General features: G+C 44.3%; 1 protein-coding gene across 1 annotated transcript; it reads left to right on the forward strand.

Moving 5' to 3' along the window:
* Positions 1-1,398: 1,398 nt before the first annotated feature.
* fam83d (family with sequence similarity 83 member D) lies at positions 1,399-5,240 on the forward strand. The gene is made up of 4 exons (XM_030090812.1): positions 1,399-2,211; positions 3,663-3,830; positions 3,930-4,054; positions 4,194-5,240. Exons 1-4 carry the CDS (start codon positions 1,723-1,725, stop codon positions 5,017-5,019), a joined length of 1,608 nt encoding a protein of 535 aa, XP_029946672.1. The 5' UTR covers positions 1,399-1,722; the 3' UTR covers positions 5,020-5,240.
* The last annotated feature ends 20,539 nt before the right edge of the window (positions 5,241-25,779 follow it).

Raw genomic sequence — 25,779 nt, forward strand, 5'->3', positions numbered from 1 at the left:
TAATGCAACGGATTTAGACATGTGCATAGTCTGTGTTGCATGTGTAACAGTTCAGATACTGAGCCTGGAGGCCCACGGTTTACCGTACTGAGTCTAGATGCGATGCCAGCATCTTTTGTGATGGTAGAACACAAAGGTTTGATGTATAGGGAACATGGATCATGGATTTGCTTTCCCTTCCCGGTTTGGATTCGTAAGTTGCTTGAAGCTGTGTACAGTCAGGAAATACACACTACACAAATCTCTGAAACACAAACTGGAGGCTGGATGAGGGGGCATGGGCATTTAAATGATTTTTTTTTTTCACTTCTCTCGTTATCCCTCTAATACTCCAACCTATCATTTGGGACCATATTGAAAATTGCTCTTGAGAAAATTTTGATGTTAATTGCCCCCACAACATTGATATAGGATTTTCACTGTTGATTCAAGTCCGATTCAGATCTGTAATAACAGCCGATGAGTCTGTTGGGATTTAAAGCTGAGTGGTATTTGCATATGTGTTAGGCTGGGCTGGAGAGTTTATACGTGCGGTCAGGAGAATGGCAGTGTTGTGATTTTAAAGATACTTTGAACACAATTTGACCTCACTAATTCTGAAAATGAACCTTGGGGAATTGAACGTGACCCTCAGTTGACCCTGATCTGTAACTTTAAATGTTGGTTCACAGTGGTGCCAAACCGGTCAGTGGGTCCCTCCAGGTCAACGATGTTCATAAGAGACATCTAAAAGAAGTCCAGTTCAGTTCATATCCAGATATTTTCAAATTAATTCAAATTAGACAAATAATTTAATTCCTTTGCTGTTTTTATTCTTTACGATTTTAGCTTGAACGGCATAAAATAGGCAAAGTCCCTTGATTAGATCTGTTTTTTTTTTTTATTATCTTTGAGCCAAATATCCTGATTATCATGATCACATGTATGAGTGTAGAAATAATATTAAAATTCAGTCATGGTTTGGATACATCTCTACCATATCAAAAAGTATAATAAGTCTCATTGTGGAGAAAAAAACTCACCGAAATAAAAGTCTCTTTGCTTCTAGTCTTTTCTAGGACTCCAAGCAATAATAATGAATTAAAAAAAAACATTGTTTTGCACAAATGATCCTCTCTGCGAGGTGACTCATCAGATTCAGTGTCCTCCAGGCTTGGTGCAGATCTGACGACTGAGCCTGTGGGTGTGAATTTAAAATACCATGAGTTTAATAGATCACCTCAGTCTGATGTGAAGGTAAATCCCATACATCTGTGAGGGAGCTGAGAGAGGGGAGAGGTCTGGCCGAGAGGAGGAGATCAGATGACACCGCCGCTGGTTTTCATTTAAACAATAAGTTCCAGAAAGCAGCAGTGTTCGGAACAGATGGTTTGGTGTTTTTTTGGGGAGGTGAAGCTCCGCCGCCGAAACCGAGTGGGAGTGAGAGCTCCCCGCTCCGCGCCGCTCTCTGCGGTGTAACCGGATCCGTGCCGAGCGGAGGGGGCAGGTCCGCGGGGGGACGAACCGGAGGCTTGTTTCCCTCCGAACGAGCCAATCAGCGCGGCTCCGCGCGAGACTGACAGCCGGCCGCAGCGAGCCAGGGGACCGCGTTCCTGCCCGACACCCCGCGGCCAGCCAATGCGGAGCCACGGCGGACAGGAACGGAGGGAAACAACAAAATACGAATCTTCCCCGCTGCGGGTGAAAAAAAAAGACGTTACCTGGCGGTTGAGGTGAGTCGCCATGGCGATGTCCCAGTGTCTGGACGACTCTCCTCTCAGGCTCGCTCCGGGGCGCGCGGAGGCCGGCGAGCTGAACCCGCAGGAGGTGTACAACGAGAGGCACCGGCTGGCCCTGGAGGAGCTGCTGTCCGGGGGGGTGGACGACTTCCTGGCGTTCCTCGGGAGGGAGAGGATCCCCAACTTTCTGTCGGACGATGAGATCCAGCAGCTGTGGGGGGCCGCGGTGCCGGCGCGGCGCGCGTCCCTGCACGGGGACCCGGACGCGCCGCTGGAGGCGACGCTCGGCGGCTCCGTCGACTGCTCCTCCGTCACCTACTTCCCCGAGGTGTCGGACGTGGAGCCGCCGGTGCTGGAGATCGGGTGGCCCGCCTTCACGGCGGGCTCGTACCGGGGGGTGACCCGGGCCGTGGCGCACTTCCAGCCCAGCTACGGAGAGAGCATCTACAGCTGCAAGGAGGCTGCGAGGCGCATGATCAAAAACGCCAAAGAGGTGAACTGATCTGTGATTTCATGACGTGGAAATGAACTAACTCTGTTCATTTTTGCAATCTGACATGGCCGTGATCATTGTGTGGAGGTCACGTTGCTCCTATAACCTTTAACCCCGTGTAGGTGTGACATCCGTCACCCCAAAGCAGAACGTTTAATAGTCTCAGATTAATCCTGGATGTGGTATCAGGAAGGCCTCTGCTGTCCTCCACAAGACAAAACCTGTTTGTACTTGTACAGTGTCACTTTTCTGGAGAGAAAGTTTCAAACACACACACTCACACAATCCTAAAAATACATATCAGGTTGTCTCAGTGGAGTTTCTTTGATCAGTCTGACTTTCAGAAGTTCAAATTTTAAAATCATGGCTTGGAAAAAAAAGACTGACCAAAACTATTAAAAAAGATGCAGGGAAATAAAAAAAAAAAAACCACACCTTTAATAATCAACAACAACAAAGCATGAATATTCATAGAGATGCGCCTGCTGGGAGCTGTCAGTCCAGCCTCTGCTTTTGAAAAGACATTCCAGCACGAGGAGCATACAGCACCTCGGGCCTGTGTGTAACCTGCGTACCAGATGTGCCTCGACTTGCTTCTGCTCTCCTCCATTAAAGTTTGCGTTCCCTCTTTCATTAGACGTCTTATAAAAGGATGGATTTCCTGTCAGGTTTGCAGCAAATGTACGTGCATAATGAGCTGGCAGCCTGTTGAAAAAAAAAAAAAACCTTAAAAATATTCTCTTACAAGGCTCACTCTAAGATCGTTTGTTCTTTTGTAATGTTACACCGCTCACTGCACACAGTCTCTATTGTACAAAGGAGCCATTGACTGTAGCGGCACACTGTGTACAGAAAACTGTCGCTGGTCAGCCTAACGGAACTGTCTGCTCCCGCATTGCTGTTAAATTCTCAATTCATTTTTTTTTTTTTTACACACTCCCTTCATAATAAGCATTCACACATACAATCATCTGAAAAAAAAAAAAAAAGGCGTGGTGATCCTGACAAAGCTGCATGTGGATAACACCAGTTTGAAGCAATAAATCCAAGATATGTAAACATCCGTGTCTAATCCTCCACATGCAGCCTTTATGCACAGCATGTGAAATTCCATTCCTGCCTGTGAAAAAAAAGAGAAATCTGAGCGCAAAACAAAGCTCAAGAAAATAGAAGCAAACCCCATAGTGCACCTACTTGTCTCCTGTATAAAAGTCATTTGTTTGCTGACCAAGCGTTACCGACAATCGCCATGGTAACAGACCACAGTCAATAGAAAGCTCATCAGCACACACATTACAGGGAGTGTGTCTGACAGAGATTCACCGCTCAGTTTGAATAAGGGCCTTGTATATGACAATAATGAAAACACAATCATGTGGCGCATGTGGGAGAGCACGGCTGCAGCCCGAAAAGAAATTCTGTTATATTACCTCTGTAATTTTCCACTGCAGGTGATTGCCATAGTTACAGACTCCCTGACGGACCTGGATATCTTTAAGGATCTTCAGGAGGCGTGCTCCCTCCGCAGAGTCCCCGTCTACATCCTGCTTGACCAATCCTGTGCGCCCGCCTTCCTCAAGATGTGCAGAAATGTCGGCGTTCGCCTGGATGACCTGCGGGTGTGTGTTTGGCCGAGGACAGCCGGGTGTGGCTCCGTGGGCACAACGTGATATTAACCTGTGACGGCACTGTGATTATTATGTCCTTCATCTTTACAGCAAATGAGAGTGCGAACCATAACCGGTACAACTTATTACATGAGGTCAGGAGCCAGGATCACCGGGAACGTCCACGAGAGATTCATGCTGGTGGATGGGAACAGAGTGGCGACTGGTTCCTACAGGTAAGAGAGTCTGCTGAACCTTTTCATCAAACCGGTCACATCTGGCTTATGTGTGAAAGAAAATCAAAATAGACTTTCATGCCGCAAAAGACATTTTGCTCACATTCAGCCGTGCGCGTTGTAAAATCTTGTTTCTCAGGTTCAACTGGAGCGATGGCAGACTGAACAGCAGCAACCTGATTGAGCTGTCGGGTCAGATAACCGAGAAATTTGACGAGGAGTTCCGCATCCTGTACGCCCAGTCTCTACCCATAAACACCCGGGGACCTCCGAGCGTCCGCAACAGCGGCGTCTACGATCACCTCCTCCTCAAACACTCGGCCACCTTCTCCCCTCAGGTGACCAGAGAGCGGCCTTTAGATCAGGCCTGCCTCACGAGCACTCCCAGCCGCAAGCCCCAGACGCTGGAGGTGCAGCCTCCCGGGGAGCCGTCGTCTCCTGCTCCTCAGAAATCCCACCCGGCGCCGGAGGCGTCCGCTGCGAGCCAGGACTGGACGGAGCAGGAGCCCGAGCAGGTGGAGATCCTGGCAGGGAGTGCGACTCGGCCCTTCCCGGCGGAGAAGAAGCCAGAGGGCCCCGGCGTGACCCGCTGCCACGCCTCCACCCAGACCGGCCTGTCTGTGACGGACTGCAACACCCAGACTGACCCGCAGCTCCCCCGGCAGCCCGGCGGCGCCGCGCCGGCGGACCCTCCGTCCCCGCTGTCCCCCGCCCAGGCGGCTCCGGACACGGCCCTGAAAGACTGCTTCCACAAGCTGACCAAAGAGCGCCGGCACCACTACCAGACCATCCGCTCCAAGCTGGAGCACGTGATGACGGCGCTGGCGGAGAGGCGGGAGCTGGTGGACATCACCAACCTGGCTCAGGGCAGGGCGGGGGCGCAGAAAGACTGCGAGCAGCAGCCGAGTCCCCGGCCGCCCGCCGAAGGCGTGGGCACCTGGCCGAGAGCCAGATGTGCCCAGTAGTTTATCTGCAGGGTTTTTGGTGATTGCAGGTGGCGGGGTTAATAGTTTTTAAAGAGGTTGGCTGTTTTTAAATATTTTTCATCTTTGGTTGTAGAGTGTCGGCTTTATTTTCTTTGTCAAATTTTCCGAAGCTCGTATTTTGTCCTTTTCATTTTCTGTCCTGTCCATGACGAAGCAATTTTTGAGCGAGCAGCAACAGAATTAAAATTGACATTAACATCTTGCAGAAATTTTTTCACAAAGACACGGGGCCCTAATCATTTTTTGACCATGTCAGGACAATGAATATGATTACCTGAGGTGATTTCGACTGGATAATATCTGCTGAAAAGGAGTGAAAATGCATTGAGGTGCTCTTTTGGCAATTTGAATCAAATTTGGCTGCTGTACTTACATTGGAATATAATTTTGGAGAGCAGCTGGTTCCCACTGTGCCTTTCAAATAATTAAAATAATATTTTACCACCTTGCTGCCGTGTTTTCACATCGCCTATTTACGCACCCGTTGTTTTTCTTTTTATCCCCGTTGTCCTTTAAATTACAGTCAAATTCTATGAAGAAAAGCCTCGGAAAATATTTGCGCAGAAGTTCCAACCGCGCCAAAGTGACTTAACAGAGACAGCGAGCACCTGCGCCTTATGCACTGCAGCGCCTTCATGCAATTAGTGGGGAGACGGCATCTGTGATACTGGCACCTTCGCTGATTGCGCCGGGCAATCACAGTTTCTGTCCAGGGTGAATTCTGAAGAAGGAGCTCTGTCACAGATTACAAATAGAGATTAGGACGGGTGCTAAATACGAGCTTTTCTACACACACAGATGGGATTTTTTTTGATTATCACAGACTCCTCGCGGTTATATTCCTTTTTTTTTAATTTCACTTACGACAGATTCCTTTTCACTCTTTAAGAAAAACAAATATTTGTGACGCTTCAGTCAAATAAGGGGCTGGCATCAATTTACATCAAATTGAATTGAGTTCAATCATGGCTGTACAAGGACAATAAATACATTTTAAGATTGAGGTCAACAGGGTAAAACAATTCTAAAAGAACAAACTGACAATTAACATTAAATTTGACCATAGAAATGCTTCAAAGGGATCAACATAGAAATAATGACAATTTTGTAGCAAAAATTGGGTGAAAGAATGTGAGCTGCTGTGTCGTTGTGCACTACCGTGACCTCTGGCATGTCTCTGGACTGTGGGAGGAAACTTACAAAACCCCGGAGGTCAGGCGTGATCCGTACAGGAAGGATCACCAGCCGAGAATCCAACCAACACGATCACGTCAAACACGGAGAAGCCAGAGATTTCACTGGAGAAAAAGAACACAACTTCTAAATGATGACAATAAATATATTGATGACAAATGCACCTCAGTTCCCAAGCATTAAGATTCCAGAGTGAATATCAAACCAGTGTGGGCCGTGGACCAAAGTGTGCTCAGAGTACCATCAGGTTATAAATGTGTTACTCGCATTTGGCTTCATAAGACTGATGTTTAACTACACTCAGGAGGTACAGCGTAACTATCCCTTAACTGAGGTGATAGCTTTATTTGTCTAAAAAAAAAAGAGATCAATGCGGTTTTCTTTGATTACAGATGAGGAGTTTGTAAAAAAGTAACTAGTTGAAGCTCTTTTCTTGCTTTTTTTCTTCTTTTTCTCATCGTTCTCACAGTTAAGTATTTGTCACTGCTTTAAGGCACAAACTGAGGTAACGATGTATGCGCAGAGTTTAATATTAAACTGAAAAAATTCCTTCGATGACAAAATGTTCTAAGTTTTTAGTTGGACCGCGGTTGACTTGGAGCTCTTGCATTAGCGCGTCCCACTGAGCGGCCAAAACAAAATCATTCGAGCAGATCCACAAAGGCTGGAGCATGTGAGATACCCCAAAAAGCTGAGGCAGACTCTGATCCCAGACGATCTCCCCAGCAGTGTAGCCGACCTGCCTGTGCACATCACGGAGGCTCATGTCGGCCATTACGGCAGACACGCTGATCAATACTCCAGCAGCGCCCAGGAAGGAATTGGTAGGAGCACCAGAGATGCAGAGGAGCAGCTGCTGGTAGATAGAGCAGTCAGTCATGGCTGTGAGAGCAGACAGACCAATCTGTGCGGTGCCCGGATTGATTAAAAGAAAGCCAACAACTCAATGCCTCGCGCTTCAAACGCTTAGAATGGTTCGACTTCAGCGGCACTCCAAAACCGAGATCTCGGCGCAGTTGAGAATTTCTCCAGAGGGCTTAAACTTAAAGCTAACTTCACATTTGAGCACAGCATGTACCAGGAAGATATTTTCCACGTGGCGTTTGCCATACTGTAGGAAACTTGTGAAACCCCCTCGGTCAATCATTACTCAGGGCAGTTACAGATACCAGCTGTGGAATCAGTCACCTCCTTCCTCCACATGGATAACATTATGCTGTAGAGAAAGAGTGGACACTGACTGACCCACACAGGATGATTTAAAGCAGGAGTCATTCAGATGTGGAGAGATCACACGTTATCCAGGAGACCTGGAGGAATCAGACCAGAGGTCGGCGACTTCTCTGATCAAACGAGCCGTTTTTGGCACTTTAACCAAATTCAATTCTTCTGATGCCACAAAACACATTTATTCATAAAAGACCACATAAAGGTATTTATGTAGTTTTGCTCATCGTAAGTTCATTATATTTAATTTCTACGATTTCAAATTGATTTAGCTGCTTTAGATTTTGTTGCTATTTCATTTATTCTTTGTGCCTGCCTTTGGCAAGGCGCAAAGATTACTATCCTAGGCGGACCTCGTCAGGTGTCGACATTTTAATTTATTTTGTTGCAATTTTCAAATTTCAGCCTTTTTTAATTAACTGATCCAGCTCGTTTGACTTTTTTAGCCATTTTGGCTTATGACCTTTTTTTTAAAAAAAATTCAAAGTCACTTTAGCCTTTTGACCTGATTTTGATCAATTTTTGACAGCTTCAGGTATTTTGGCTACTTCTGTTGTTGTTCTTGCTAATCTTCTTACTTCCTAACATTTTTTTTTTGTGGTTTTAAGCAAATTTGTCAGTTTGTAAATATTGTTTAATGGCAATTTTAGTCGTTGCAGTCTTTAAACATTTTAGCCAGGAGAGCATTTTTGAACATAGTCCAGATATACAAACTGAAAAAAAAAGAGGCTGAATTTAGGATGAATTTAGGAGTAGGATGAATTTTTTATTTTTTTTTTACATATAATTTTGGGAAAGTTTCAGAGAGCCAATAACTAAATAGAACTAAAGGCGGCTCTAGAGCCACAGGTTTCAGACCCTAGCTGAATTATACAATCAGAATGCAATATAGTTCTGAGAAGTTCGCTGAATGTGAAGCCCATTATATAACTCCCCAGTCGTCCGGCACACTGGACTACCTTCTCAGCTGCCGAAAAGAGAGGATTGAAGAGCGCACAAAAGCACCAATCAAGCCCGCATGAGAACAAAATGACTTTTTAAAAACTTCAGACGAATCCAGTCAATTCACAACTGTTTGAGAGAATTTAAAGATTTTGTATTAAAGCTGAAGTTGACTAATGAAAGCCCTTTCACAAAGCATTTTCAGCTACTTTCAGTCCTTACAAAGGTCTCTCTTTAGAAAAGCTGCCATCTTCTCTGGGCCAAAGTTCATCTGAAATGGACTGAGGCAAAATGAAAAACTGTTGTGTGGTCAGATGAGACAAATTTGAAATTATTTTTAGAAACCACGGATGCCATGTCCCGGAGACTGAAGGGGAGAGGGACCTCCTGTTATCAGCCACAATTCAAAAAAACGGCATCTCTTATAATCAGGGGTTGCTTCGGTGTCAGCAGCGTGGGCAGCGTATGCATCTGGAAAGGCACATTCAGAACCGAAAAGCACACGGAGGTTGTAGAGCAACATGAGCTCCCATTCAAACGACGTGTCTTTGAGGTAAGGCCTTGCATATTTCAGCAAGACCACGCTAAACCACCGCCTATTGCATCTTTGGCAAAAGAATTGCTTTCGAGCAGGAGAGTGAATGCGCAAAACAAGCTTGCTTACAATCCTGACCTTTCACCCAAAGAAAATATTTGGGGTCAAAGGGAAAACTTTGTAAAGAAAAAGAGGATTACTGAGCAGCTACAATCTTACATGAGGCAGGAATGAGACATCCTTTCCCACAACTCCAACAGCTCGCCTGTATAATTCCCAAATGTGTACAGACTGTTAGAAGAAGGGATGTTACAGAATGGTAAACATGGCCCTGTCCCAACTTTTAACTATGGCACGGTCATCCACTTCCAAAGGAAAGTGTTATTTTCATTGTGTGCTAAGTTGTGAATGTTCTGTTTTGAATTTTCCAACAAAATTAGATTTGCAAATTTTTGCACCCTGTTTTTAATTTACTTTCACCATCCTACCAGCAATGTCAAACAGAAGCTTGTAGCAGGATGTACCAAGAACCAATTTAATCATTGATTTATCGTCTACAATCATTGACCAGCATTGTTTATGTAAATGACCGCAGAAAAAGAAACCAGAGCACCAGAGGTGTAAAGATTTGTTTGAAAATGTGGATGCTGCAGATGATCTTTACTTACATTGCTTGAATTATATGTGAATGTATATGAAATTCCACTAGCTTAGTTACAAAGAAGAATTTCTTAAAAAAAAAAAAAAAAAAAAAAAGGAATTTACTTTACAGATAAAAAAAAATTAATCTTAAAATATGGGAACAACCAGTCTTAATTTTCCATCTTGTAAATCTAGTGTTGGAGATTAATTAATAAGGGTGTAAAATTTACTGAAATATCAGTACAATCACAGAGGTGAAAAAAAATACAAGACTATAAGCACCCAAAAGTTCAACCTCATTGATCAATCTACTGATCTGTCCAGGTCAGGGATCACTGGATCCATCACCAGAATGACAAACACACTGACTTTCCCGGTATGCCAGCAGCTGAGGCACACTTGGGACGTTGGAAAGAAACCAGAAAACAAATCAAAACATGCACACACAGGGGAGAACATGCAGTCTCCTCACATAAGGCCCGGCCCGAACCTGAACCCTATGTGAGACCACTAAGCACTGCAGCTTTACCTTTAGACTTATTGTACAGAGAAATGTCCAAAAACATCACATTCATGCTTTTTGAGTTGAATGCTTCTCCTCAAATAAAATACAAAACACACATTATTGCTGTATAATAACTTCCATTTACAACACGGCACACTACTGCCATTCAGGCTCAATGCAGCCTGCTCCGGAGCCTATTACATGGCAATAAGGTAAGAACAGCAGGCCCTCCAGCGGCTCCTCCTGCGGAGCGCGCATCTCCTACCAGGCAAACACATCAAAAGCCTCTGCATTCATTATGCAAAATGGTGCAGCTGAAGGGAATTGATCTACAAGTAAATACAATGGTGGTAATATGTGAGAGAATGGTATTTGATTTTAATTGGCTGCTCCAAAGCAACCACTGGCTGTAATCAAGGAAGCAGTGGGGGATCCACAACACAACAGTTTGCACCCTCAGTAACAGTATTCAGCTCACTGGTAAACAGAGAAGCTCACATATCCCTCCTCACATGGGACAATTAAAAAACTATAACTATGATTTACTTTTTAATTGTTCTTTCCCCTTAATCGAAAGTGCCTATTTTAACACATTTACCAAGATCCCCCCTTGTGAAGCGCATTAGCTGCAACACTAGCAACACACAGCCACCAGAGAGAGCCCTGCCCTCAGCTAAGGCACAATGAACCCACTGCTTCATTGTGCGTCCTGCTCTATTCTTCTCTGCATTAAGTGTTGCTACTCTGCATGTACAAAGGATTTATTTCTAAGAACAAGATAAATATAGCAAATCTAAAAAAAAACAACAAAAAAACTTGTGGTTTTACATTTTCATTATTAACATTAAGCATGTTTATTTGTGGATGTCCCACACCGGTCTGAGGAGTCCTCTTCTTAAAGTGAGGTGGACACGGCTCCCGCGAGCAAACAGCCAGCGTCTGATGTCCTCGTCAGGTCACCTGCAGTCCCTGGAGGACTGCAGTGGCAGAACCTCTCCTGCTGCATGCTGGGTAAAATCCTTGAGGATGTCAGCATGTCTGACAGAAGGCGTAACATTATATCCTACCAAATATAGTGTTAAGCACTAATCCAGTCAGTCAGCACGTGTACGCTGCTGCGCTTCATCACAAAACCGCAGCCGTCCAGATGCAAAATAAACCTCAATCTGCACAGCGCCGACCCTTTATTAAACTACAATCCATCATGAATCAGTTGTGAATGTCTGCATGATGAGTCCAACGTCATGTGTGTTTTTGGGATGTAGGAAATCCTTCGATCTGAAGGCCGAGGGTTGGACGCAACCCTTCTCCTTATCTTTGCCGTGGGCCTGCAGACGGGACGGCATTGATCAGGATAATGCAGACAGACAAGAACTCGGCACGGCATTGATTATTGGATTTATACTCATCGTTGTGTACATTCGTGCAAGTCCCCCTTCGGTGTTCGTGCACAGCCGCCATGGCTCCACTGCAGCGCGGTGCATCTGTTATCACATGTTGTTATTATATAACCTGAAGAAAGATTGTCACACTCGTCTTAGTCCAGTGGCCACATGCGGCCCAGTTCATTCTCCAGTCGTCTCAAACATAACAGCATTTAAATACACTTAAATAGACGAACTGCAATGAGTCCAAGTTCTTCTCTTTGCGCCTTTTAGCATGAATGTTTTCATATGTTTAGCTCTGATCTATCTGCATTTATCTGTGTTTCATTCTCTCTAGCACAGTAGTTACTCTGATGGAAAAGTTTCAGTTAGTTTCTTCTTTCTAATTTCTACCCCTTGCAATGGATTGGACCCTCCGGCAAGCCTGCTTTGGCCCACGGGCCGCATGTTTGACACCCCTGACCTAAATGAACAATTAGAGCAGCAGAAAGTGTGTGTTATGCTCATTTTCTGGCTCCGGCTCTTGGAAGTAACTAACATCAGATCTGGCTCCTGACACTGACTGACGGTGTCAAACGGCCCTCCTGATGCTGAACATAAACCTTTTAATTACTGCAAACATGGTTGATGAGTTTGAAGCTTGATTACTTGGCCTTCATTACTCAGATTGTGAGCTATAGTGACTCCCAGAGGTGCAATTTGGCATCTCTAAACACTGCCAGCTTCTGCGTTAAGCAATTACATTGACCCTACAGTGCACCCAAACAGGTGTGTGCACTCGGATACACACAAACAGCCTCATGTGCGTGCACTCCCTCTCTTTTATCAGCTCAAACAGGCTGAATGCAGGAATTTCACTCTGTTCTTTAATTCGAGGAACGGACCTGACTAAAAAAAAAAAAAACACACACACACTGATAAAATGTGCTTACTGTGCTGAGTCCTACTTTGTTAAACTCTGCCTGTCATAATGATTTCATGTTTGCTGTGCCATCCTGGCTTTGTTTGGCATGAGGGCGGCCGACGGTTGTCACTACAGCAAGGAGGGAGCGCTCTGCCCTCAGGCCACGACACACTGATAATGAATGTTCAGCTCAATGCAAAATAAAGCGTTTCTGAATTGCGCGGCCGGGATCTGGCCGTTGTTTCGGGTCTGTGATTCAGACGGAGCGCGGCGCGCGCGGACGTTCGGCTTTGCACAACACCCACAGTCACTTCCTGTGTTGTAACGCCGATGCGGAGCCGCGTCGGGCCAACGCAGGTACAAGGTATTGTTGACGAGCTTTGCGCCAAACTGCACGCTGAGCTTCAGCACGCTGTCCAGCAGCAGCAGCCTCGCTGCTATTTTTAAACGGGCACAGCTGCTCCTTAGTGCCCACTCTTAAACCGGCCATTCAGCGGAGATTTATGACACAGGCCCATGAGAAACAGCTGTAGTGTCTTCCCACCAGGTCAACAGAGAACTGCACGGTCTATCCAAACTGTTTTCCTTATTTCACTTTGCTATGTTGTTGTTTTTTTTTGTTTTTTGTTTTTTTTTCCACAATAGCTGACATCAGTGTTACGCAGAGTTATCAGTGAGAGGGATGCCTCACGCTGTTGGACTTTCAAACCGCGAGTCTAGAGCGTCCGGTGAGGCGGCGGTGAGTCAGGCTGGAGTCACCGTGCCACCTGAGTCCCACACAAGCTCAACACTTGTGGCGTTCAGCTACTCCCCCGGTGCCATGTGTCCCCGGCACACTCAGCTCAGCATACCGGCATGCATCTGCAAAAACAACCGGAGCGGGTTTATCAGAAGAAAACACTTCGTGTTCTCAATGACAGCGGTTTGGTGTTTGCGCCTGTGTTCCTTGTGCGAGGCGAGAAAAGATTCCTGGGACTTTGTGTTTTGTACAAAAGACTCAGATGTGTCTTTTTTTTTTTTTTTTTGCCAGTTTCACATGTTACACTGTTCCTCTATACACAATGTGTGGGACTGTCACACACCACTATAGTCATGTAAATTGCAACAGTGTGTGTGTGTGTGTGTCCACACTGTAGCAAAGCTTAAGTTTAGCTTATTGTCGTCAGCATTATTTGAAAGGACGCCTTATCAGTCCGTGGCGCCTCGTATTAGCCTTCCCCGCCGTGCGCTCAACACAATGTTGTTCCACGCTGCTCCACATCAGCCGCGGCGTCTCTTTCAGCAGCTCTCTATCCATTTATTGATGTATGTCCTCCATTGATCTGGTCATTGATTTGCCATGCAATCCATTACCCATCTGTCTGTTTCAGTGGGCTTTTAAATGATCCATCAGATCGAGCTATTAAGGAGAGTAGTTGTGATACACTCAGGGGTCTTCTCACAGTGCGGAGATGTGCCTGTTTGTGAGCTGAGGGGCCCTTGGATATGAGTGTTATCACACATTTGAAGAAAGAAAAGCAGAAGTAACCTCATGAAAACAACCGTCGCTTCAGTTTGGTTTATTTCACTTCAGTTCAGTTCAGTTGGAATAACACTGGGCACTAAAATCTGGAAAGCTAAAAATATATCCTGAATATTCTGCATCATTCACAAATGATCTATAGCACAAATATGAACACGGTTCTCTTGGATTATGTTCCAAGTCCCTTGATTCGTGAGCATGTCTGAATTTGGTTTTTACTTTTGTATTTTCTGAAGTTAGAAAAAAATCATTGCGGAAACATTATGTGACAACAGATATCTGATCACATTTTTAGTTAGACAGTTCTTAATTTACCCCGTAAATGTTTTTTTAGTTAGTTTTTTTTTTTTTGACATGCGTCAAAGCATTTTGGACCATTGACAGCTTTTGTCTCATGAAAAACATTTCCAAGAAAAACTTATTTGTGTTTCCTTAACGGACAGTATCAGGTACAGTCTTGACTTTGATTAATACAATCTGTAGTGCGTCACGTCTTTACAGAGAGCAATTGACTTTTTTAGAGAAATAAAAGAAAGGCTGTCATGTACATTGAATTGAAATATCAATATTTTTCATGCTGAGTTAGTAAGGACATGGTTCGTACAGTTAATGTTTAGCTGGGAGCTCAGCGTGAACAGTACGACCACAGCGATTAAAGGTCACACACTTCTGAAATCCACCATCCATCCATCCATCCATCCATCCATCTGCTACACCTGTTTAGCAGAGTCAGTTTCGCGGCGTCTCTGGGGTCTGGAGCTGGTCCCAAGGTGACGCTGGGTGAAGGGCAGGGTAGATACGTCCTCAACGGGTCACCAGTTCATCTCAAGGCTAACATGAAGAGACGATCAGCCACGCATGCTGCACATTTACACCTGAGGTCACTTTGAAGTCTCCAATACCTCAACAAGCATGATCTTGGAATGTGGCAGAAAGTTACAGTGCCATGAACGGAAAATGTACAAACTATGCAAGTCAGACCTCAAGCACTTGGTAACTTAGTGAACTGGATCGATCAGATCTGATCCAGTACGATACTGACCTCTCAGCTGCAATACCTGCTATTGTTCAAGTCAGTATTAAGTATTAAATTGGCTGCATGCAGCACAAAAATATTTCATGACATATTTTAAACTGATTGGAGATTTTTTTTTTTCCTTTATAAACATTGAACTGGAGAAGCACAGTGCCCCACCGATATCAAACTCTCAGATCCATCAGTTGAGTTTTGCAATTAAAAATCTGTGGGTAGAAATGCTTTGAGCGTGTGTGTGCTTGTGTGTGCATGCGGGCACGTGCATGTGTGTGTTTGTGTGCAATTAGTCATGCTTTTGAGTCATTATGATGGAAATGTCTCTGACAACAGTCTAGTTAAATAAGGATAATGAAAGTACTTTCAAAGGGTTTTCATTTAGTTAAAACTAAACTTAAAAATGCTGGGTCATCAAGGTGTAAACAGGATGCGTTTCTCTGACATTTTAGAAGTTTTCACCTGACAACAGCAATATTTAAAAAAAACCCACAATAGTGTGCTTGAAACTTTCTGAAAATATATTCTATGGGGATTATTTTTCTGAACCCAGATTTTTGATGCTTCATACATATTTGAATTATGGTACAGGATTTTTTTTTTTTTTTTTCTTTTTTTTAAAGAGGTAGCACTTTAATCTTCCTGTAAGAACACACTTTGAAGAAACAAAGAAAATGCCACCAGCCAAACACAGACTACGGGGGCGAGGGTGGGGAAGGTGGATGTGGGGGTTCAGATTGAGATGCAAGATGGTTTCATATATATTCATGAATTCAGTCAGAAAAGTCAAACGGAAGCAGTATGATAATCTTGCAGTAATTGCATTTTTCCCTCCAACTGTTTTTGGCAGAGCTGAGAGCCACGTCTCAAGACGTGCGAGGGGGGGAATGCCGTGGCGAGGACTGTCACAGTCGTGAACAGTGGATACACTGTGACCCCGTATCTGAGGCCAGTCAATCCACGCCGGGGTCAAGTGGTGGTTATGCCAAGTCCATTGGATTCATGGGTAACGGGATGGCTATCATTAGTCCCCGGCTGGTCAATTATATGTTTAATTAAGCAAGACAGGCAGCAGATAATTGAACTATTGACTGGCTTCTGTGCTTCACATTTGTCTTCCGATCCGGTGAGAGCCCAGAAATAGTCTTATCAGATTTGTTAGGAGCATGACATCCTGAAGCGAGTGAAAATATAATGAGCTCCTTTCATTTAGTTGACAGCTTGATTTTCGGTCCTGACCTCTGGCTGAGGTGAGCCTTTTTTGGCTTACATTTTTCTCACGGCCACACTTTCCCTCCCCGTGCTGAAGGGAACACCATTACGAGCTCACGTTGTGGAAAAAAAAAAAAAAAAAAAAAGAAGAAGAAGCAAAGAACTGGATTTCAAACTATCAAGCTTTTTTTTTTTTTTCTATACATGTCAGTCTGCTGGATACATGTCAGCAGCCGTCTGAAAACTGCTGACATCGCTGCCCTCCTGTCCGGCCACCCGCTCCCTCTGTGTGAACTTGGATTTAGCTCAAGGGTATAGCCACCCTGCTAATGTGATGTAGCTCCGAGAGGGAAACAAATTGGCCTGACGTCTCATACACTGCCTTGTCTTGATTGTGTGATGGCTTCTACTGCTAATGTGTTACGATGGGTAGACCGGCATGGGGAGGGAGACAGATGTGTGTGTGTGTGTGTGTGTGTGTGTGTGTGTTCGTGTGTGCAAGAGAGTGAGAGAGAGCGAGACAGAGAGAGAAAGAGAGAGAGGGGCTGGGGGAAGGGCCTCAGTCTGCAAGATCAGCACAAGTGGAATTGCATTGATTCAGTTAACTGCAGAGTTGGAGCGTGATGTGGAATTCTGTTTATCAAGGGTGGAGTTTACACGATAGGCTCCATTTTGATCCTGTTTTCTACATTGTGTTCATAATCAACCTCCAGTTCTCTTATATTCAATAATAAAATATCAGATCAGTCTCGTACACGAGCTCGGTTCCGCCTGGAGTTGCGTTTTATTCCCAATAAAATGAGCGCGATATGTTTCTTGCTGATTTGATGTCTTTAAACTAAACGACAGCGCATCGTGCTGTGTCTCCTCAAACTGCGAGCGGGCTCGCGTCACGCGCCACAGAAGCATCGATACTGGCAGATACACATTGCAAACATCATCATAATCTGTATTAATCTACAAGATCAGACGCAAACAACTGACATCATGTTCTGTAAATCACCAGGAAATGTGCAGCTCATTCCAAGCAAACACAGACTCGTGTTTGATATTCACACGGAAACCGCCGGCCCACCAAACGACATCTGCTGAATCTTAACAAACTGCTAAGTAAATCTCAAACACTGTATTAATTAACAGGAGCAAAGCCCAAAGTTGTAGCTTCATGTTCGGCTTTTTCTTAAAACTAACAAATGTTTCCGGTTTTAAAATATAAAGGAAAAAGAAAAAGCATGTTGGCTGTCATCTATGTGTTTTTAATCAAATAACACTGAACGAGGAAGACTTGTATGTAAAAGCTCTCTATTGCAGTGTGTTCTGGCACGGGAGGAACACACATTTTAAATTAATGAACCTCAGCTTCAGCATCCCTTTAAAATGAGCATTTTGGAGACGTATATTCCCTTTTTTCCTTTCCCTCTCTGCCCCACACTTTCCTCATTTCTCCATCTAGCTGTGGGGAATTTGTCTCTAAGGGTTTATCATGACTGCCTCATACCCCCTCGGTTTGTCATTTTGCTGATCCAGACGCTTTTCCATATTTCAGTATTCTTATCATCCACCAGCAGTAAGATGATCCATTTCACTTATTTCTTAGAAGTGCGACTGTAGCCTCAGTCAATATCTACAGAATGAATTCAGCGAACGGAGGGATAGTTGAGGAGGGGCAGCTAGTTAGCGGCGGCGGCGGCGGCGGCGGCGGCGGTGGTGGTGATACTGGTGGCGCAGGACACTTTTTTATCCCGAGTCAGCAAGGGTAAAATGTCAAGCATTTCTTAGGGAAGCGGCTCCATAGGATTCCATTCGAAGCTTTAATCTTAATTGAGAGCATCGCACATTGATATTCCATAGGCCTCTTTGCCCTTCGCCTCTCAGCTACTTTCATTTAGAGGACAGCCGTACTGCACTACAGCATGGGGATTGCTTTGTCAGACAGCCAAGAGGCCAAAGGCAAGGTCAACTCTTCTTTGTAACAGTGGCTCACTATGGAGTGAAGGCGTCACCTCTTTGATGCTGTCAGTGCTTTAGTGAAACATTTTTGAAGTAAAACCTGATGAAATACTTTACATTCAGGCTTTGAGTGGGTGTTTAAAATTACGGAGGCCACATACTGGGGTTTAGTTTTACTTTAGAAGAAAAGCCAGATGTTTTATTTGGCTTTTTTAAAAATTATTTGTGGATCTAACAAACATCTTTCCTCCCTTTACAGCTAGAGGCCAAACTGAGAGACGACTTAATGCGGCGTGGAGCAAAAGAAGATATTTGCATATTTAGCAGTCAGGGAGAGTTCATCACAGTAGTCAAAGGGGTGATTCAATTAAGAGTATTTGTTTTATATTTCTGCCATCCCCTGCACGAGCCTGACAACATCTTAAATAATTGCCCGGCTCTAAATACAGCCTCTTGACAGAGGAACCGATCTGCGCTCAGAAAGCTCCCAATTTACTGTTCTGAGACTCGCACAAAAAGGTGTTAGGGACGATCTGGTCTGGCAGATGCGGCGATAAGGCTCATGTCATCAAGTAAAGGTGAGGACGGGAGGAAGGTGCGGGATGGCAACGCTCCGCTTTAGCCACTCCTGTGGGAAGACTCGTCATGCCACCTTTCCAGAGGCGATGAAAACAGATGGAAATAAAGACTCACAACACACACACACACACACACACACACACACACACACACACACACACACACACACACACACACACACACACACACACGTACAGAGACTGTTTACAGCTGAGCGCACAGCCCCTATCTGTGGCACTGAGGACTGAGCTCGCCTCCATTTCTCATGCTCCTGCCTCGGCCCACTGCTGACACAGATATACTGTAAAGAGATAGCAGCACAGATAGGTATGCGTATGCGTGTCAAAGTAGCCTCCAGGGTGAGTTGGGCTGAAAACACAGGGACTGAAAGGAAAATATACAATCTATCTGCCACACTTCTCCCATTAGGCTCAAGCATTTTTGTGACAGGTTGAACATTTTGCAAGTAAAGAAACAAAAAGGTCGAGTGTCTCATCTTCTGCCTTCTAGATTAAACTATTAGCCCTTTAAATATAAGTTTTACTAGCACATACTATGAATAACAGATTTCTATGGACAGACAGCGGCTTCTGACGGATTTATCAGGTAATCAGGGTTTGACAAAGCTGCAGAGAGGCTACTCCTATTTCAAAGTCCTCTTCTGTGTTTCTGTGGGAAACTCCTTCACTTCAGCTTTCCACTCTTTATTCAATCAACCACAACTATCTTTACCGAACACGTCTGCAGCTCACGAGTCATCACAGTCAACCGCTGGATCGTTTCGGACAACAAACCTCACGAACCTCTCAGTGAGACATGACGAAACAATCTTTAAATCTTTCCCTTTATCACACGGATCAATATGGCCTGTTCTCATTAGGCAGACACACTCTTTCCAATAATACGTGACCTACTTTGTAACTCATAAGTAAGCGCAAAAAAAAAAGAACAAAAAAACCATATGAAACATGACTTTACTGTCTTAATCCTTTTCTTAAAAATAGCGTTGTTTCCCCATTGGGACGTGCCCTCGGCTTCACCAGCACCTCACTGCAGTTTCAGCAAGTGATTACACAATCAAAGGCCTAAAATTATCAATGTTATTAAGTCATCTATAAGGATGCAGCCATTTTTTTCTGGCAACTTAACAGAAAAAAAGAGCAGTTTCAATTTTTCTTGCGGAAAAAGGATGCATGGGGTCCTCAAATGAGTCAAGGCTGTTCCTCTCTTTGGGATTTAAATATAGCCACACTCACCATTACTGCCGTCACTCACAGACTTATGGTGGCCTTTTGACCCCGGCTGTACAAAAGAGATTTGAAGCTGACACACTCACTCTGAAAGCTGCGCACTCGCATGGCAAACACACCCACAGAGCCCTTTTCAAACGTTATTTCTGTTTCTCTCCATTTCAAGGTTTTACGCATCAAAGTTTGCCTGAGTATCGTTTTCACTCATTCGTCTGAGGTTTCTGTCATCTGCATGTGAAAGGCTGGCGTAGGATCCCAGCAGGTAGGCAGCTGAACGTTTTCTGACACCTGATGCATGAGTCGAGCTCGTTGGGTTACAAGTCAGAGGCCCCCGGTTCTTGATGCTGCTCGCTCGGCCACGTGTGGGCGGTGTGTTCCTGTACAGAAGTCACTCTATTCTCTGTCACTGGCTACTGATTTTTGAAAATCATGAGTAGTTTTATGACTGTGTGTTAGTACCCATAAGCTATTCCCTTGTAAAGTTTGCAGCCAATCAGCTGCATTATATTATAACAAAAAAAAAAAAAAAAAAAGAAGAAGAAGAAGGAGAAGAAGAAGAGGAAATTACAATCCAGCACACCCTCAAAAACTTTTACAAGCACATTTCTGGAATCACCACCAGAAAAACCTTAAAGGTGTGATTTTGTGATTTCATTTGTCTTCATGCACTTTTGGTTTCTAACCTTTAGTGAGCAATTTTGTTTATAGCCTACTGCAATAAAATGAGTGCCTTAGTGTGGGTTTCTTGTCCATACAGCTAGCTGTGTTGTGTAACCATGTTCCAACAACAGAATTGAATGTTCAAAACAAAATCTTTTGCATATTTTGTGGCCACCACAAGATGTCCGATAGTGTGTCCAGCCATGTTTGACCTGAGATAACCTGACCCCGTTGTTATTTCTGCTTTAGTGCAGTGGTGGTAAGGGAGGACAATGAGACTCCAGCTGTTATTAGTACCAAACAAGTGGACCAAATACATTTCAAAACAGGTCTTAGCTCATTTAAAAACAAACTCTGGTGCAGTTTGGTCAAATTGGGATTGGACTGACGGAAGAACCTTAAATAACTCAAATCCAAAATGTAACAGGCTTCAGGCATGAAGTTTTCTTACAGCAGAGTGAAACTGATCTGCACAAGGTTGTAATTCCTGCTACTGTTTTGACCTCAGCATGTTTTGAGTCCAGTCAACTACACAGTGCTGTTAAAGTTATGTCACAGAAAATACATCGCAGTGATTGTCAGCAAAGCGATATGTGTTTTATCTTCTGGTCCAATGTTCAGAATAGCAATGTATGATCAAACTTTTGTCAAAATTGTCGAGAAGACAAGGAATATAATCACTGCCTAACACTTGTGCAAGGGAAGAGTATAGTCGGGGAGTATATCTCTAGTTTCATTATAATCTGCAGTTTTATTGATAGATTCCACTGAATGCTTATACAATGCACCTTTGAAACTGCTGCAGTCAATATGTTGAGCTATACTAATGGTGCAAAGTCAGGCCATGATGTTGGCTCGGACTGGAACACCTAGTTTATTGGAGATGGGATGGATTCAAGTGCTTTAAACACATTTGTATTCTTCAGTTGATAAATCCTTGTCATAGAAGTGAAACCACAACTTTTCCTTGATGTCGCGTTTTATTGGGGGTTTTTTCAAATTTTTTTTAATACAAATATCAGATTGGTATGACATTTTATGAACTGTTTTAACTGCAACTGTGTTTCTTGTCATTCACAGATAAACTAAAAGGGTTCAGAAACTACAGTCAACTGCACTTAAAGTGGATTACTGCACAAGAGCAGGCCAACAAGGTCGATGTGAAGAGTGACAAATGCTGTCTCTGAAAAATAAAATATTAAAGCTTGTTAGTATGATGCCATATCTGACTTGGTTGACAATGTCAGCCTCCTGTATATTTATCAAGTGAGCGACTGGGTGAACAAACAAATGTCATCTTTAAGGATATCACAAACAAACATTGTGTTTGTGGCTTGATGAACATCACAGAGTTAGTGTTGGAATATGAGTAATTTAACATATATTTTGTCACTTATAAAACATTCTCTTGTAGAAATGAGTGTTTGTGCTTTGATGGACTGGTTACCTGCCTTCGTACTCAGCAGGAATCAGCTGCAGCCGCCCCCCCCCCAACACTGAATTTTATAAAGTGGTACAGAAGATGGATGAATGAATAGTGTCAATGATTAAAAAGGATGTCACCCAGGCCTTTTAGCTAAACTCGCTCAAGCATTCTTGCACTGTTGTCACTCAGCTCACTCTTCATTCTTCTGAGTTCGACTCCCACACACAGCAGGCAGACAGAGAAAGAGAGAAAAAAAGAAAGGTGAGCTCACGTTGTGCTTAAACATAAATGAAAATGCTGCTCGATGCCTTACGCCTTTTACAATTAAATAATATAGTACGTTTGTGTGTGCATTACTTGTTCTTGGACACTCTAACAAGAATTTGTGTTGCAGTTTAAGTTCAGTGGGAATTCTTCTATCACCCACAATAAACTATGCTGTTTTCTTGTGACCTTTAATTTATATTTTTTTCGAGAAGTTAGAGTTTCTCTTTTTTATTCTACCACTTAAGAATGTAGAACAAAGCACTTCCTGTATCTTGGCTTCAAAAAGAGCAAACAGCTACATGGGTTCACTACAGGATAAAGGCCTGCATCCCCCCTGAAGGTCTCTTAAAGCTCAGCGTTGACCGATCACATGCTTTTTTCCCCCCGACAGTCTGACCACAGCACTTACTCGGTCATCCCTCGGTTATTTTAGCAGAGGCTCAACACTGAACTTGATGACAAAGATGGTCAAAGAATCAAAGAATGGGTGTGTGACCGTCCCTGTGCCAAGTCCTCCAGCTGCACTGGGGGCACAGGACGATACAGCGGTGCTAAAATTGGCTCTGAGGGAAAAATAATATGTCTTTTGCGCTCGGTGGATCGCTTCTGAGAAACATGGAGGAAGAGTTATGACACAAGGGAGACGTTAACATGACACATTAGTGGGAGCGTGACACACCCAATTCCAAGGAGGCCTGTTAGACTTCACCAAAACGCATCGACACGGCAGGCCGACACTGGTGTCAGCAACACCCGCACAAACTCACAGAGAGGGCTGCTGAAGGCTGCACGCGCACCGACAGCTGGGGTTTCTTTTTTAAAACGAAAAAAAAAAACCCATCACTTGCTCTAATCTACTTCCCCATTTTAGTGAGCAAATATATTCTTGCTCTGTGTTTAGAAAATTAAACATATATTTAGATAGTGAATGAAATCGCATGAATTCACTGTTGGGAGCAACTTTATCTCGGCAAACACGAGTGTATCCTTTTTCTCCGTCACGCACGGAGATTAAAAATCGCTAAAAACGTGCTTTCTTGTTTTTCATTGCCTAACAGCTACCAGAAGTGTTTATTTTCCCATCAGCAGTGCTTTTTTCCCAAAAAACCAGAGTGCGCCCCACACACCATTACCCTTCCCGGATGTGAGCATGTTAAAGACCAGAGACAGAGCCTTATCCCCGGGAGGCCGGACCTGCTTCCCAGGTTGTGTTAAACTCGTCAGGACCCACACGCCAGCGCCTGAGCAGGAGCTGACCCTTAATCAGTGACGCTTTGTCCACAGCAACTGACAGCCACAATTATCTTCCCTATAGATAGGTGGGTTGTATACCGGGGGTGCAGCGGGCTGTGGAAAGGGAAGAGGCTGTCAGGGTTGAGGAGGGGGGGGGGATCCTGACTTAACCTCTGTGGCTCGTGTTTCTACTGTGCACTAATGGATGCCTGTCATCATTATGGACAGAAACAGGAGGGCGCCTGCCAGCTGCATGACCCCCATAAAACAGAACAGGAAATCCTAAGAGGGAATGAAAGGGAAAGACTCACTTCTCTCTCTCTCTCTCTTCAATTATTCTCCCTCCATATTTATTCCTATTTCACACTTGTTAGCTTCCCGCCTCATGAAAACAAAGTATTTAGAAGTATTGCAGTAAAGTTGAGATGTTTAAACTGTCAGAATGCACCTTGTACAGCCGTGCATTCAGGTGAACTCATTCTCCTTCTGTTTTTCACTGCTGTTAACAGAGTGTTTTATATTGGTCCTGTCACGCTGAGAGGAGCCTGTATAATTATTACAAACGCCGGATCAACCTTTTGCTCTGCAGGCAAAGTCCAGGGTCTGTAATGTGACAGGACTTTGTCACACTTCCCTCAGTGGTGCTCACTGAAACGTGACAGGCACTTTATCAGAGGGCCTTCCTATCAGATCCCCAGGAGATCATGCACAAACACGCTGCACACGGCGTCCCCAGGAAGTCAGATTCCTTATTACAGCCAATGAGATAACGAGACTGGCTTTATTGTCGTTCTGGGGCTATACATTAATCCACCCAGCTGGATCTTGCAGGGTCTGTCATGTGATAACTTTAGTCATTACCAGTAGTGCAATCATAATTGCTGTTTTTCAGGATGTGGTAACAAGACGGAACATTGCTGTCATAACAGTTTAGGAGACAACTCGGTATATACCTGACAAAATCACATGATTCTGTGTGTGTGTGTGTGTGTGTGTGTGTGTGTGTGTGTGTGTGTGTGTGTGTGTCTGTGAGCAAGAGCAATAAAAGACTATTAAAATTTAAATCTGCATGTGGATAAGCACGCCTGTGTGTGTTGTGTGTATATACCATGTCCATGGAGACATCTATGTGCGTGTGTGATCAGTGTATGATTCACAGTGCCACAGAAACAACTGGACATCCTGAGCGGAAACCACAGCCATCGAAGCTGCGTTTTCCTGCAAAATACAACCGAACACTCTCACAAAGAGTCACTTGACTGGACCCTCATATAGGAAGTGAAAGAGGAAGCCCCTCGTCCATCCTGTCCTTCATCCAAGTCTTTGCTCTGCTCTTCACGTGAAGACTCACTCATAGACGATCAGCCGCAGCATGAAACTTCTCTGTTGCAAAACAGCAGGCAGAGAACCGGTTGGGGCTGGAAATGCTGAGCTTTTGGGGGTCAAACGTCTGGCTGGGTTGACTTTTAGCGATCATGACTGATACTTTGAATTCACCAACTGATTGTCCTTTTTTAACAGAGAAGAGCGCTTTACTTCACTGTTTGAGCTATCAACTCTCGACTGATTGATCAAAATGTCAATTTAATAGGTAATCTCTTCAGTTTGTGTGTCAGCTAGGCCCGGCGCAATAAATGTGTTTGGATAGCTGAGTTCGTCAAGGGGTAGATGGGTATCATATCCCAGATGGAAGCGGCGAGCCCTGTTTGACTGTGGGGGTCTTTTGGCCCTCCCTCATGGCTCGAGGCCTCTGGCTGTGTTCATTGGCGTTAGTGTACGTAGCCTGGCAGCCTGCATTCCTCTGCCTCTCCCTACACAATGGTGAGTATCTGCAGCATTCCTCTGTCTGTGTCCGCTGTCTGAGACGCAGCCAGGCCTTGGCAAACGCCAGCACTCCGCCAAGAGGTTGGCACGGCACTCAACTGACTCTGATGAACACATTTAAGTGTTTTCACTGAACATTTGCCAATCCGAGGCATTACTCAATGCGTAAACGTGAGCTATAGCTAAATTTAGAGTGAGCATCTTCCCTTGAAGATATAAAACACGAGCCCTCGACAAAGGAGGGTTGCGAAATAATATAGTGGGTGACGATGTCTCCCCTTTAACCTGCTTCATCATCTTGTTCTGACTTTTTCTCTGTGCAATCTTCCCTTCTCTCTGTCTGTTCTTAAAAAATGCAAGCGTGTCTATTCTGAAGCGTTTTTCTTTATCCTTCTCCAGCTATTTCTCTCTCTCTCCCTCTCTATCGCTCTCTCTCTCTCTCTCTCTCTCTT

The sequence above is a fragment of the Salarias fasciatus genome, chromosome 5 (genome assembly GCF_902148845.1).
Source record: "Salarias fasciatus chromosome 5, fSalaFa1.1, whole genome shotgun sequence".
In the NCBI taxonomy this organism is placed as follows: Eukaryota; Metazoa; Chordata; class Actinopteri; order Blenniiformes; family Blenniidae; genus Salarias; species Salarias fasciatus.